The 14279-nt window shown below is 50.2% G+C and overlaps 1 protein-coding gene across 2 annotated transcripts in view; it reads right to left on the bottom strand.

Moving 5' to 3' along the window:
* DNAH2 (dynein axonemal heavy chain 2) overlaps window positions 1-14279 on the bottom strand; it is a 137516-nt gene that overhangs the window by 114435 nt on the left and 8802 nt on the right. For both annotated transcript variants that reach the window (XM_083580733.1, XM_083580734.1), the window contains exons 3-6: window positions 6080-6174; window positions 4103-4273; window positions 2637-2865; window positions 725-835 (exon numbers count right to left, since the gene is read on the bottom strand). In XM_083580733.1, coding sequence (XP_083436859.1) covers window positions 725-835; window positions 2637-2865; window positions 4103-4273; window positions 6080-6174 — 606 coding nt within the window. The remainder of the gene's footprint in view (window positions 1-724; window positions 836-2636; window positions 2866-4102; window positions 4274-6079; window positions 6175-14279) is intronic.

Raw genomic sequence — 14279 nt, 5'->3', positions numbered from 1 at the left:
ATCTCTAGAAGGCTGGTCCTTGGACAGATGAAAGTCTCCTCAACAAACTGAAGGATCCAAGCAGCGCTTGAAGGAAATTTCTGGGCCCTGCAGCCATTCTCTTCTCTTCCTGACACATGGCAGGCTGTCTGCTCCCAGGCCTCCTAGTCATTCTCTCTCTCCCAGCCTGCACATCTCCCCCAGATCTTGCCAGCACAGATGGAAAAATGAATGCTTTAATAAGGAATGCTCTAAAAATGCAGAAAAAGTATGCGTTTGTGTGTGGGTCATCCCGGTGCCATTGTTTTCTCCATTTGCACATCGTGTTCTGTGCGTGGTGCAGAATTTAGATGGGCGGTGGGATGGGGGAGAGGAGAGGAGAGGAGCAATTTCACCAACGAGGCAACCCGTGAAGGTGGGATGGAGGGCTAGGGAGAGGCCTAACCTGCCCCTGCCTTCCATTTCCTGACAGAAAACGCCTGCAGCAGAACTAATAACCCCACAAAGGGGCCCTGCAGACGTTCACAGCCTGACAAACCCGTTTTCTGTGATTGGGAATGATGGATGCAGCTCATATGCTGCGAGGGGTTAATTCACTTACAGTCCAAGCACTGCTGCTCGGCTGGCAAGCCTCTCGGTCAAGCTTCATCCTCCCCATCAGCCGTCTTCCTCTCCTGCTGATCCTGTTACCACCACCACCACCCCCCACCTCCAGGGCCCAAATCCCCAGAGATCCGCCACTCACTCTCCAGCCGCTGAACCAGGGCTTTGTCCTTCAAGGCCATCTCCGTCTTGATGGCCAGGGACTCGATTGGGATGTAGAGGATGGTGCGGCCCCTCATTTTGGAGCGAGTGTCTAGAGAGGGACAAAGATGGAGAAAGAGTGACAAAGCAGAAAGGCACCGGTCTGGCAAATTGCTGTTTGTGGGGGGTCTTGGAGGGAGGGAGGGAAGGGAAGGGAAGGGAAGGGAAGGGAAGGGAAGGGAAGGGAGGAAGGGAGGAAGGGAGGAAGGAAGGAAGGAAGGAAGGAAGGAAGGAAGGAAGGAAGGGGTCTCTCATAAGACACAAAACAGGAAACATGGTTTATGGTTCCTCAGCAGGGCGCCAACAGTCATCACATTTGACATACAGTGGTACCTTGGGTTAAGAACTTAATTCGTTCCGGAGGTCTGTTCTTAACCTAAAACTGTTCTTAACCTGAATCACCACTTTAGCTAATGGGGCCTCCCGCTGCTGTCACGCCGCCGCTGCACGATTTCTGTTCTCATCCTGAAGCAAAGTTCTTAACCTGAAGCACTATTTCTGGGTTAGCGGAGTCTGTAACCTGAAGCAGATGTAACGTGAAGCGTATGTAACCGAAGGTACCACTGTACCTGCTACCGCACAGCCCTCTCCCTTGACCCAATGTCCCAAGCTGTGTGGGAAAGCCAAACCTCATGGGAGGAATTTATGCAAGTGGCATGTTTAAGCAGATGCGCTCAGCTTCCCTAATGCCTTCCATAATAAGAAGAAATGCAGGGATACATTCCGACATGCACAAGTTTAAGGGTGACCGGGGGAAAGACCAAGGCACCCAGAAACTCTGAGTACAAAGACACTACCAGCCATGGCCAAACTTGGCCCTCCAGCTGTTTTGGGACTACAATTCCCATCATCCCTGACCGCTGATCATGTTAGCTAGGGATGATGGGAGTTGTAGTCCCAAAACAGGCGGAGGGCCAAGTTTGGCCATGTCTGCATTAAGCATACCGGCAGCCGTCTGATGTGTAAACCTAGGCAAAAGGCTCGTTGTTTTCTGTTGGTCAGGTAGCCACCTGGTAACCCAGGAATGGCCCAAGACATTTTGACACCTGAGGCGAGCCACAAAATGGTGCCCCACCCCACCCTGGCCAGGGATGAAATGGTGAGTGGAGATCTACATCAAGATCAAGGGGGGGAATAATGATCTATGTGGGTAGGAGGAGTCCAGCAGCATCTCCTATCCACCAAGAGATGGGCATAGAGGTGGCATGGAGGGGGGAGCTACTGAGGAGACAGCAGATCCGGCCTCCAAGCAGCATGCCACAGTCGTCGCTGCCGGCAATGCATTCCTTGGAGAATAGGACGGCCTTCTATAACCACTAGCTGTGGTGCTGTGATGTCAGAGCAACATTCCTCCTGCTCAAAGGAAAGGTGTCAGCAACAGAATATTGAGAAAGGATGCAACTTCTGGGGTAAACCTCCTCTCATGGCCTAAGAACAGGATGGGTAATGAAATATCAGCAGGAAGAGCTCTGAGGCTGAGAAACTGTGGGCCAGGCAGCAATGATGATGTGCATTAGGGAGTGTGACGTGTACTGAATTTTGCAGATTGATCTGAACTATCATATCATTTTAGAGTTGAAAGGCACCCAATGGTCATCTAGTCCAATGCAGGAATCACAGCTAAAGATCCCTGACAGCTGGCCATCCAACCTCTGTTTAAAAACCTCCAATGAACACCCTCCGGGGTAGACCATCCCACTGCTGAACGGCAATCACCACCGTGCTCACTTGGAATCTCTTTTTTTGATCTGGCAAATCTTTAGAGGGAGGTCTTCGTTAGCACTCAGTAAAATGGCAAGCCCAGCCCTACATAAAAGTCAGATCCAGGAAGGAAGGAGAGCAGGGAGTCCTACCTGTGAGAGAGGTCATAAAGTGGTAAATTTCTGAGAAAAACTCGTTCTTTATGCTTTCGGGCCAGGTTGACTTGCGAAAGAGCTGGGGGAGATACACGGCGTTGAGATTGCGGATCAAGGAATCTATGTAGGGCTTCCGGACAGTGCCAAACTGGACGACCTCGTGGAAGTTCTCTTCTGTAATCTCTGCGTTCTCTTGGCGGATGAAGTAAGTGAGCTGCTTCTGCTCCTGCGGGGACAAATGCTGAGTTAGAGATGGAAGGATCATCAGCAGAAACGTATCCTAGTGACCTCCAGCTCTGGGAACAGAGCTTATAAACTGCCCTGAGTCTAGTCTACACATATTTTCAGTGCCCAGGACTGGACCACTGGGGCTGATTGATGCCAGAGTGTCTGCTACAGCCCCATAACTGCCACATCCGTCCACAGCACAGGTGCCTGCCGCAGAGACTTGTTCCAAAGAGCAGGCAAAATGCCTCCAGAGAATAAATTGGGAGTAGGCAGAGGTTGAGTGGCAGGTTGTCACAAACAAACATGCAATCTTTTGCTTTTAATTAAGAACTGGATTCCCCACTGCTTTTGGGAAACATGAGCCTGGGGATCTGGGGTAATTTAATCTGAAGAGCAAAGAGACCAACCTTCAGAAGAAGAAAGACTGAAACAAAGATGGCCACCTTACGCCCTATGCAGGCAAACACCCTGTGGGCAAGGGATTAAAAAAACTCCTGATACAATCTGGCCAGTTGGAAACCTACTAATGAAGTATCAAAGGCTGGAAAGGCCCCACTTATTAAGAGGACCAGGGAAATTCAGGATCAGTGGCTATTGATAGATGGGGCCTCCAGGTTCAAAGACAGTAAAGGTAAAGGTAAAGGTACCCCTGCCCGTATGGGCCAGTCATGTCCAACTCTAGGGTTGTGCGCCCATCTCACTTAAGAGGCCGGGGGCCAGCGCTGTCCGGAGACACTTCCGGGTCACGTGGCCAGCGTGACGAAGCTGCTCTGGCGAGCCTGCACCAGCGCAGCACACGGAAACGCCATTTTCCTTCCCGCTTGTAAAGCGGTACCTATTTATCTACTTGCACTTTGACGTGCTTTCGAACTGCTAGGTGGGCAGGAGCTGGGACCGAACGACGGGAGCTCACCCCGCCGCGGGGATTCGAATCGCCAACCATACGATCGGCAAGTCCTAGGCGCTGAGGTTTTACCCACAGCGCCACCCAGAGTATATCACTGAATACTAGGTGCCGAAGGCAAAGAAGAGGTGAAGAGGGCCAAACTCTGCTAGTGGGCTTCCTGGAAGCATGATGTTGCCACCAGGTTAGATGGATCAGATTCAGCCCCAGGGCAGGGTGCTCTTACGCTTTTGCACTGCGGAGGAAACGGCAAACCTTCCCACATTGTTACCCCTACCAAACACACAGAGGAGCCTCTCAGGTGGTCCGTGACAGACCGAGCCAAACCAACCTGGTATGGCATGACCGGCTCCACTTTCAAGCCGGCAAAGTCGTCAATGTAGAAGACAAGCATCTGTTGGGTGGGGTCCTTCAGAAACTGATCCATGGCGGCCTTGTGGTCCTCTGTCCACATCTCATCTCTGAGGCCAGACAAGGCGATCCGGCTTTCAATGCAGGGTTTCTGAGTGAAAAGGGAAAGAGGCCAAGCTCAAGCAAAGGGAGGCAGAGCGCGCACACCCGACAGGACAAGCCGCTTGCAGAGACCGCGTTGGATTGCACCGTCTTCCCCCCAACCCCACGTGTTTAGGGGCAGGACTGGGAACCATACAAGCCCAGAGCCTGGCCTGCTATTCCATTGCATCAGACTGAGTCTAAGGTGTGAGCGGCCACACGAGATGACACCAGTTCATGGAGGTTGAGGCTGTACACACCTCCAGTTTAAAAGCAGCCTGCCTCTGAATCGGAACAAACTAGACGGCATGCAAAAATCGGTGCATGCAATTGTTGTGTCTGATTCTTGTTCTTTAAATAGCAAGTGTTGGAGTGGGGGGGTGGGTTGCTGATCAGGACAACACCACGCAGGGAGGGCGGGGACTCATTGCCTTCCACATCCCAAGAACAGCAGCCACTTCGGGGGCAATTTTCATCAGGGCTGTGGGATGCAGAGGGTGGGGGAACGGTGAAAAAACATCTCCCCTCCTGGCATGGTCCTGATCATCCTGCCCTACAGGCTCCTAAATCAGGCACACGTTTCCCACACCATTCAGTTTGGCTCCCCCAGCCCTGCAAGATGCGGGGAGAAGCCTCGCCCCCAAACCCATCACCTTCTGCAGTTCAAACCCCCCACCCGACCCCACCCCGACGCAAATGAATCATGCGAGTCACCAGCGGGGCCTGCCTCGTGAAAACTGGGAGTCCAAGACTCACAATCTTCTTCCGCCTCCCCTTGTTCAGCCAAACCCCCACCGGGGCACTCAAAGAGGGAGAGAGAAGAGGGCTAATTTGTTAAGATGATTGCAAGACAGTCACTCCAGAGAGCTTCCGCAGATCATGGCGCTCAGTCATTAAGGCAACACAGTTCCAGGCGCAGGAAAAGGTAAATGGGGGGGGGGAGGGGAGGGGAAGAAAATTAAGGGTAGGAGCAGCGCAGACTGAAAAAGAAGGAAATGGGGAGTTGGGCAGGAGCTACTCTTTGGTCCTGGAGAGAGAAAGTGTATGTATTTTTTTCAAAACGCATTAAGACTTCTTTTTCTCATTCCCAAGAGCTTCTCAAAGAAAAACCTGGGAAATCAGGATCAAATTAGCATAACATCTGGCATGGAAGCACAGAGCCAGATGTTCCTAGCCCAAATGTGACAAAATTGTGGAACGTTCCATGCAGGCACCCGTCCGCTTTCTGGTCTCCTGTTCAGGGCGTCTCTGTTGGAGGAAGGATCTGGGCCTTGCAACAGCCGGACGTCACCTGAGTCAGAAAGGCAACACTTCCCTCCGGGAAAGGCATCCTCTCCCTTTGGCATTGACAGCTAGCCAAATGCAGAAGGGAGTCACATGCAGGGCCAGGAACCTTTGGCACCTGCAGCCTTGGAGAGGGGCAGAAGTCACCCAGCCAAGGGGGTCTTTCTCGTGGACTGAGACAGCTGCTTCCGTGACAGGGTGCAGCAACTGCTTGTCAAGGAACACATCCGAGTTTGGGATAGAGAAACGCACCTGATCCGTAACTCTTAAACGCTGAGGGCAAAGAGAACTGGAGGTTCAGTCGTTCCCACCACCTGTTTCAGCCTGCACAGACTTCAGCTACGCAGGAGTAGTTTAAAGTTTTCAAGGGTGGCAAGAGCATCAAAAAGACTGGATCTCTCTCTCACACACGCACAAGCACAGTCCTTCAAAAGTGGGTCCAGCTGGAAGCTTCTGGCCACCCTTCCTTTCCCCCCTGCTATGTGAGATCTTCTCTGTGGCAAGGTCACATATACTCGGCTTCCCAACTTACCAAATCCGCCTCTTCCTCCACAGGGCTGGGAGGGATAGCCAACTCCTCCTGGCTCTCTTCCTCCATCTCGTACAAGGATACCGAAGTAACATCTCCTAAGAGGAGGGCAAAAGGCAGAGAAGCAGAAATCAGAAGTGCACCCAAGGACTGTGGCATCTTTGGGGCAGAGGTGGTGCCGGAAGTTCTCATACCTACGGGACCGCCTCTCCCGGTATGCCCCATGGAGGGCCTTAAGGTCCATAAATGGCAACACCCTAGAGGTCCCGGGCACTAAGGAAGTCAGATTAGCCTCAACCAGAGCCAGGGCCTTTTCAGTACTGGCTCCGACTTGGTGGAACGCTCTGTCTCATGAGACCAGGGCCCTGCGGGATCTGATTTCTTTCCGCAGGGCCTGTAAGACAGAGTTGTTCCTCCTGGCCTTTGGCTTAGAATCAATTTGATTCCCTCCCCCTCTTTCTTTTTCCTTTCTCCTCCTGTGATGAGGCTGCGTTTTAATGTTTTAATGTTGTATTTTAATCTTTTTTTAAAGTTGCATTTCAATCAACTTGTTTTTATTACCAGTTGTTAGCCGCCCTGAGCCTGGTCTTGGCTGGGGAGGGCGGGGTATAAATAAAATTTATTATTATTATTATTAAAGCTGGCACAGCAGAAGGGATCTACGGGTCTACACACCTTTCTGACACAGTCCTCCCTCTCACAGGCCTTGCTTGTACCAGGCAATTAGTTGGGGGCAACTCCTGTTGAATCACAGAGTCTGAGGGTTCAAGGAGACCACCTAGTGCAGAACACACGCTTGCCCCCTCTTGAGGAAGGGTCGCCCACCCCAGCCCCACACAGATCCACCCGGCCAACCCAGAGTCATCAGCACAGCTCTGTAGAAAGACACTCACTCAGGAAGTTTAGTACAGAAGTTTTAGGAGGAGTCCAGGAAGATGGTGGGTTCATCAAGAGATCTGAGCACTCAATGCTACTAGGGAGGATGAAAGGTTTTGGGGTTTTTTATGAGAGCCAGAGCCAAGATGCGCTCTTGAGAGGACACCTAAGGGCAGAGGTTTCCATCAAGTCAAACCCAAGAAGCCTTACACAGAGTCAGGCCATGGGTTCATCTACCTCTGTACTGTCTACACCAGGGATGTCCAACAGGTCGATTGTAATCTACTGGTAGATCCCTGGGAAGTTTTGGTAGATTGCGATCGATCGTTGGGTCCCTTTAGCGTTGCTAAAATCGATTCCAGCCCCGCCCCCTCGGCCCGCCCTCCATTGTTGCACGATCTGCAGAACGGAAGAAGGAGTTAACAATGTGAGGCTGTTTGTTGGTGAGCGGCTGTTCCTCCTTTTCCGCAAAAACCCTTAAAATCAGGGCTTTCCTCCTCCCTAAAAAAAGCTGAACAACTTTAACCTGAAACCCCCCAAAACATTGCTTTCCTTCCCCAAAAAAGCCAACAACTTTGACTTGAACCCCCCAAAACAGAGGTAAGGTAGATCACCGCCAGTTTTTAATTCTGTAAGCAGATTGCAGTCTCTTGGGAGTTGGCCACCCCTGGTCTACACTAACTGGCAGTCACTCTGTCGAGAGAAGAACACAAAGGGCAAGAAGGTCTGCGAAAGAGCATGGCTCTCAGGACCGAAAGAATGAGGAGACATGCTGTGTCACTGGGCAGTGGCCCTGGGTCATTAGCAGAAGCATCAACCCCAGGCTCCACGGGGCATTAAGAACAACACCCAGTGTGATGGCGAGTGGAAACATCTTCCTAAGAGGATTAGAGGCAGTTTGTGCAGACCTGACACATCTTCTCAAAAAGTTGGTGGCCATCCATAAAAACATAAGAAGAAGAGTCTGCTGGTTCAGGCACAAGGCCCATCTAGTGCAGCATTCTGTTCTCACAGTGGCCAACCAGATGCCTGCGGAAAACCTGCAAGGAGGATTCAAGCACAAAAGCTCCCTTTCCTCCTCTGGTTTCCGGCAACCAGCATCTGGAAGTATTGCTGCCTCCGACTTCGATAGGGGGTATGTATTCAAGATATATCAGAGTGGTTGCCAAGGCTCCTCGGCTACTGCAGGCTCCTGCTGACGTTCCACACAGGAACACAGCCAGTAGAAATACTGAATGGACCTCCTAAGACTGTAAGTCTTGAAAGCCTGATCAAGAGAGCTTAACTTTAAATCCCCTAGGGGAGGAAGGCAAAAGTCCAGGGATGAGTGCTGAGCCAAGGCAAGGCCATGTGGGGAAGAGGGAGAGTGCCAGAGGTGGTGCCCATGATTTTGCAGAGAAACATTTAAAATTACAACACCCAGAGCATCCAAAATCTATTTTTTTTAATTTGTTTAGTCGTTTAGTTGTGTCCAACTCTTCATGACCCCCTGGACCAGGGCACGCCAGGCACTCCTCTCTTCCACTGCCTCCCGCAGTTTGGTCAAACTCATGCTGGCAGCTTCGAGAACACTGTCCCACCATCTCGTCCTCCGTCGTCCCCTTCTCCTTGTGCTCTCCATCTTTCCCAACATCAGGGTCTTTTCCAGGGAGTCTTCTCTTCTCATGAGGTGGCCAAAGTCTTGGAGCCTCAGCTTCAGGATCTGTCCTTCCAGTGAGCACTCAGGGCTGATTTCCTTCTGAATGGAGAGGTTGGATCTTCTTGCAGTCCATGGGACTCTCAGGAGTCTCCTCCAGTACCAGAATTCAAAAGCATCCATTCTTCAGCGATCAGCCTTCTTCGTGGTCCAGCTCTCACTTCCATACATCACTACAGGGAAAACCATGGCTTTAACTATACAGACCTTTGTTGGCAAGGTGATGTCTCTGCTTTTTAAAATGCTGTCTAGGTTTGTCATTGCTTTTCTCCCAGGGAGCAGGCATCTTTTAATTTCGCGACTGCTGTCACCATCTGCAGTGATCATGGAGCCCAAGAAAGTAAAATCTCTCACTGCCTCCATTTCTTCCCCTTCTATTTGCCAGGAGGTGATGGGACCAGTGGCCATGATCTTCGTTTTTTTGATGTTGAGCTTCAGACCAAAATCTATATACTAACACAAAGTCAATGGAAAACGGAGAGAATGGACTCAAAAACCTACTATGGGAAGATAGGTATGATCCGATACCTGGTGGGATGAGACATGATTGGAATATGGAATATTGCTCAAAAGGAGCAGACCCATCAGAGAGGGAGAGAACAGTAGCTTTACATGTAAATAATAAATACAGCTGTGCAGAAATCCATGGCTCAGTCTTGTTGAAAGCACCTGGGTAAGGAGAGAGGAGAAGAAACCAAAGTGAGAGTGTTGTGGCAACATCCTGCAAGCCACCCAACTAACCGGAGGGCAAGGGTGTTGTTTTCCTGGAAGAGATCACAAAACTTTCGCACGAGGCAAACTGTGGCAGAGACGAGGAGCTTGCAACTATCCGGACACCTGCTGAATGTCTAAATCTGCACACAAATGCAACGTCCAATAAAATCTTGACTTCCTCGGCTGACAACATCGTTCCTCAGAAGGTGAAGCAAGGAGCAAGGGGGGGGTCTGCTATCCTGGAGTTAATCCTGACCAACGGAGAAGAACGATTTGATGAACTGGAAGTGGCAGGAACCTTGGGGGAAAGTGACCGTGTCATCTTTGAATTTATGATAGCGAGGGATGTGAAAACTGAGCGGAGTCAGACGCAGAAAGCTGATTTTAATGAGCTCGGGGGAAAGTTGGTGAGGTGCGTGGCCAGGGATTCTGAAAGAGGAAAGGAGTCCAAGAGGGATGAGAGATTCTGGAAAGTGAAAAGTTGATGGTTCAATCATTAGACCGGCCAATAGCTCAGTCGGTAGAGCATGAGAGTCTTATTCTCATGGTTGTGGGTTCAAACCCCACCTGGGACAGAACATTCCTGCATCGTAGGGGGCAGGGCTAGATGATACTAGTGTTCGCTTCCAACTCTATGATTCAATTATTCTATTTCACTGAGAAGGGGGGAAATGGGAGAAATCTAAAGAAGTCGGTGTGGTTGCTCAGAGATATTTACTGACCAGCTTTCAAAGCAGACTCCACTCTGGTTAAGAGCAACACTGGGTAAGAGCACCCACACTGTCCAGCTCATGAGTTTGGATTTGATATCCCGCTTTATCACTACCCTAAGGAGTCTCAAAGCGGCTAACAATCTCCTTTTCCCTTCCTTCCCCACAACAAACACTCTGTGAGGTGAGTGAGGCTGAGAGACTTCAGAGAAATGTGACTGGCCCAAGGTCACCCAGCAGCTGCATGTGGAGGAGCGGAGACGCGAACCCGGTTCCCCAGATTACGAGTCCACCGCTCTTAACCACTACACCACACTGGCTCTGCACCCTTTTCTATGGTGCAATAGTAATTTGGAATACGGTGTGCATTTGGAATACGGTGTGCAGTTTGCATTTCAAGGATGGCCATTCGCCAGGGGCGTTGTGGTTGCATCCTGCACTGAGCAGTGGGGCTTGAGTAGATGACCTCCTAGGTCCCTCCCGGCTCCATGACACCCAAGTGCGCCGCAACCACATAGCAAGGGCAGAGCAGAAGTGTGAACGACTCGTGCCAAGGAAGGTACGAAGCACTCAGGGCCACAGGCACAGTCAGTCCTTCCTAATCCAGCTATTTTTGGCAACTGGCCCCTGGCCAAAAGTGAATGCCACCCGCAGAGAGATTCCAAGGGCAACTTGGTAGACTGCAGCTCCCCACAGTCCCAGAGGCCCCACAGAAAATAAGGGAGGCAAAGGAAATAAATTCATAAGCAGGCGGCGTGCTGAAAACCGAAGGGCCATCGAGAATGCAGTCAGCATCAAACTGAAAGACATTTGGAGATTGCAGGCAGCTAGGCTGGGCGGTCTGAGAGGTGCACCCCAAGACCCCCTCGCAATAGCACGGAAAGATCGGCGGGGAGGGTCTGCACACCTCTTGAACCACACGTTGCTTCATTCACACACAACCCGCAATTGCTGTCAGGCCCATCCTAGGGGATAAGGCTTTGTTCTCCGATGCAGATCAAGGCAGCTGTCACAGAATTCCAAAAAAGCTTCTGTTTATATATTAAAAACACTCTTTTTAAAAAAGTAATTAATACTTGGTTGCGTTTTGCCTAAAGGCTTAGAAGGCAGATGGGATCTGAGTGGCACTTGCAGGTGTCTGCATTCAGCACAAGTGTTCGAGCCTCCCTCTCTCCAGCTCCTGCCCCACCAATACCACGTTCCAAGCTCAGCGAGACCCACCCATGGGTGTAATTGCAATCAGGGAAAGGGAGGGGTGCACTGTTCCAAATTGCAAGGAGGAAGATCTAATTATTTCTCCATGGCGCAGCTCATTTCGCGGCCTGCAAAAGGGTCCTGGTTCAGTCCCGGGCTTCTTCAGGTGAGGCTGGGGAAAGCTCACGCCTGAAACCCTGCAAAGCTACTGCTAAGGCAGACAGGGCAGCCTTGCTTCTTCCAACCCAGGGTCCGGCAGGCACTTTGGACTACAACTCCCATCAGCCACTGAGCACCGGCTAGGGCTGATGGGAGATGTGGTCCAAAACATCCAGAAAAGGCCAAGTTGGAAAAAAACTGGTGTGGATGATGCTGAGTTAGACCAATGGCAACATCCCATAGTCACTGCAGGGGGAGGGGATGGCACAGGTCACTAGTATTTTTCCTCACATGGAAAAAACACCCACCACCACCCCATGTTCCCACCCATTTAAAGTCAACAGGTATCCAGTTGTTCATATATTTAAATATTCAAATAGCGTTGGTGTTTTGCAATGGGGGAGGTTTTCCCCCCCAATACAGAGTTTTGCAATGGGGGGGATGAGCTTCCTATGGGTCACCCAGCACCTGCCAACCCCCAGCATGAGACAACATGATAAGAGTGTTGGACTAGGAACTGGGAGAGACCAGGTTTCGAAACCCCACTGAGCCATGAAGCTCACTGGGCGACCTTGAGCCAGCCACTGCCTCTCTGTGTCTAGCCTCTTGCTGTGGGGAATAAATGAGGAGGGGGAGAGCTATGGATGCCACCTTGAGCTCCTTGGAGGAAAAGGTGGGATAGAAATGCAATAATAACAGCCCCACACAGCGCTGTCTCGCCACTTGGGGCCTCCCTGGCCTCAAAACTATGGCCTTGAAACAAGGATGGGCTTAGGAGGCCCAGTAAGGCTGCCTTAAAAATGGCTGTTTTCCTCATAGTCGATGGTCGACTGGAGATAAGTGCTCCTCCGAACTCACAGGCCTCTCGTCGGCAACACAAAGCAGGCAGCCGCCTCCTTGGCTGGGCCTTTGCAGGCTCAGCTTTTATTATTATTATTAATAATAATAATAATAATAATAATAATAATACCCCGCCCATCTGGTTGGGTTTTCCCAGCCACTCTTTAAAGCTGGCTGGAGTTACTCTATTTTAAACCACAGCTCTGGAACCCAGTTGGGTGGGCTCTAGCTGAGTGCAACGGCCATCTGCAGGCATCCACATGCTACAAGAACCCAGCTTGTTCTGGCAGATCCCCTTCGGGTTTTGCATCTTTAGAGGAGCTGCTCAAAACATGAAGGTCTCCACTGGAAGTCCATCCCAGGCTCTCAAGACCCGCTCCGCCCTCCAAGAAAGCAAAGAGGTCAGGAAGAAATCCCGACGAAAGAAGAATGGAGAATGAAGCTGATGGAATACGCAGAATTAGACAAGCTAACGGGGAGAATTCGGAACCGGTGAGACCAGAGATTTACCGAGGACTGGAATAAATTTACAGAGTATATTAAGAATATATGTGGAGGTCAATTAACGTTTGTAGGTTTTCAAGAAGCTCTGTGATAATAATGGAAAGAAATATTGTTTTATAACAATTGTTAAGATTAGTTTGGTTAAAAAAAACAAAAACAATATAGATGCAAGAAATGTGAATAACTGTGAAAACATGGAAATTTCCAGATAGACTGAAGGAAGTCTGAAAGTGGAAAGATTAGAATTGGATGTATAAGTCAAATGGAATGTTTTTGTGTTTTTTTATTGTTAAATTTGAAAATTTTATAAATAAAAAATTACAAAGCAGGGAAAAAAAAGAAAGCAAAGAGGTCTCTTGGCATAGGAACACTCGGCGGCGGTGCTTCTGGGAAGGCCCCAACTGCTCCGGGAGAGAGCTTTGAGGAACCCGAGAGACACTCACGACACTCCTTGCAGCCAGCCAAGAACACCGCACCAGACACTTAAGAGCTGTTGCACGGGAGATGGAGCATGCTTGCTCTCTCCTGCTGTGGATGGTAGGACTCGAACTCATAGCTTCCGGTTACAAGATTCCGACTCAACATCAGGAAGATCTTTCTGATGGCAAGAGCTGTTTGACAGTGGAACGGACCCCCTCTTAGAGGTTTTCAAACAGAGGATGGAAGGCCACCTGTCGCGGATGCTTTAGCTGAGATTCCTGTACTGCAGGAGGTTGGGCTAGATGACCCTCGGGTCCCTGCCGATTCTACAGTTCTATGATTCTCTAAGTGAGGGGAGAGGGCTGCTGTTGTGCTCAGATCCTGCCTGTGGGCTTTCTGTTGCAGCATCGGCTGGCTGCTGTGAAAACAGGATGCTGGGCTAGATGAACCCCCTCTGATCTAATCCTGCCGTCAGATTCCTAAAGAAGAGTCCCAGCTTGTCAAGAGCTTGGTGAAGTTTGGCCTCATCCCCTCCTCAGAGAGTCTAAAAGAGAGCTGGGTAATGCCCGGCAGGATCTCCTGCTCCAGCTGACATTCATTTGCACAAAGCCCTGCCAAACTCCGAGGGAACTGTACACACCTGATTTTCAAAAAATCATGGAAATTCGGCTTTCAGCGTGCTCTGTGCGTGTGCTTAAGCGTGGGTTTTGAAACCAGGACTGCGGCGTGGATCCTAACTGGCAAATCAAAAGAACCCAAACAGTAATTTTGTGTTTCTTTAAAAAGAAATAAAAAAAACCTCATGGATTTTAGGAGACAAGAGTTCAGCTCTTCTTCAGAACATTTGGAGTTGTCAAACCAAATTACAATTAACTTCCCCGTAAACCTGCTTGTGTGTCAGGAGTTGTCATGCACTAAAATGTGTAATAGTTATTGAAAGCGGCAGTTTGAGAAGGGTTTATTTTCTCCCCCATATTTCTCTCTCCTCCCCCCCCCCCACACCAGAGAAGGGCTTGCAGGAGATACAGAAAGGGAAGGCGGGAAGGAGGGAGGCCTGCCAGAGACATTTCAGTGCCTGAGGCTGCATATC

The sequence above is a fragment of the Podarcis filfolensis genome, assembly GCF_964270895.1.
Source record: "Podarcis filfolensis genome assembly, chromosome: 13".
Taxonomy (NCBI): Eukaryota; Metazoa; Chordata; class Lepidosauria; order Squamata; family Lacertidae; genus Podarcis; species Podarcis filfolensis.
The sequence above is the reverse complement of the archived record's forward strand: the minus strand, read 5'-3'. Positions and strand labels throughout refer to the sequence as shown.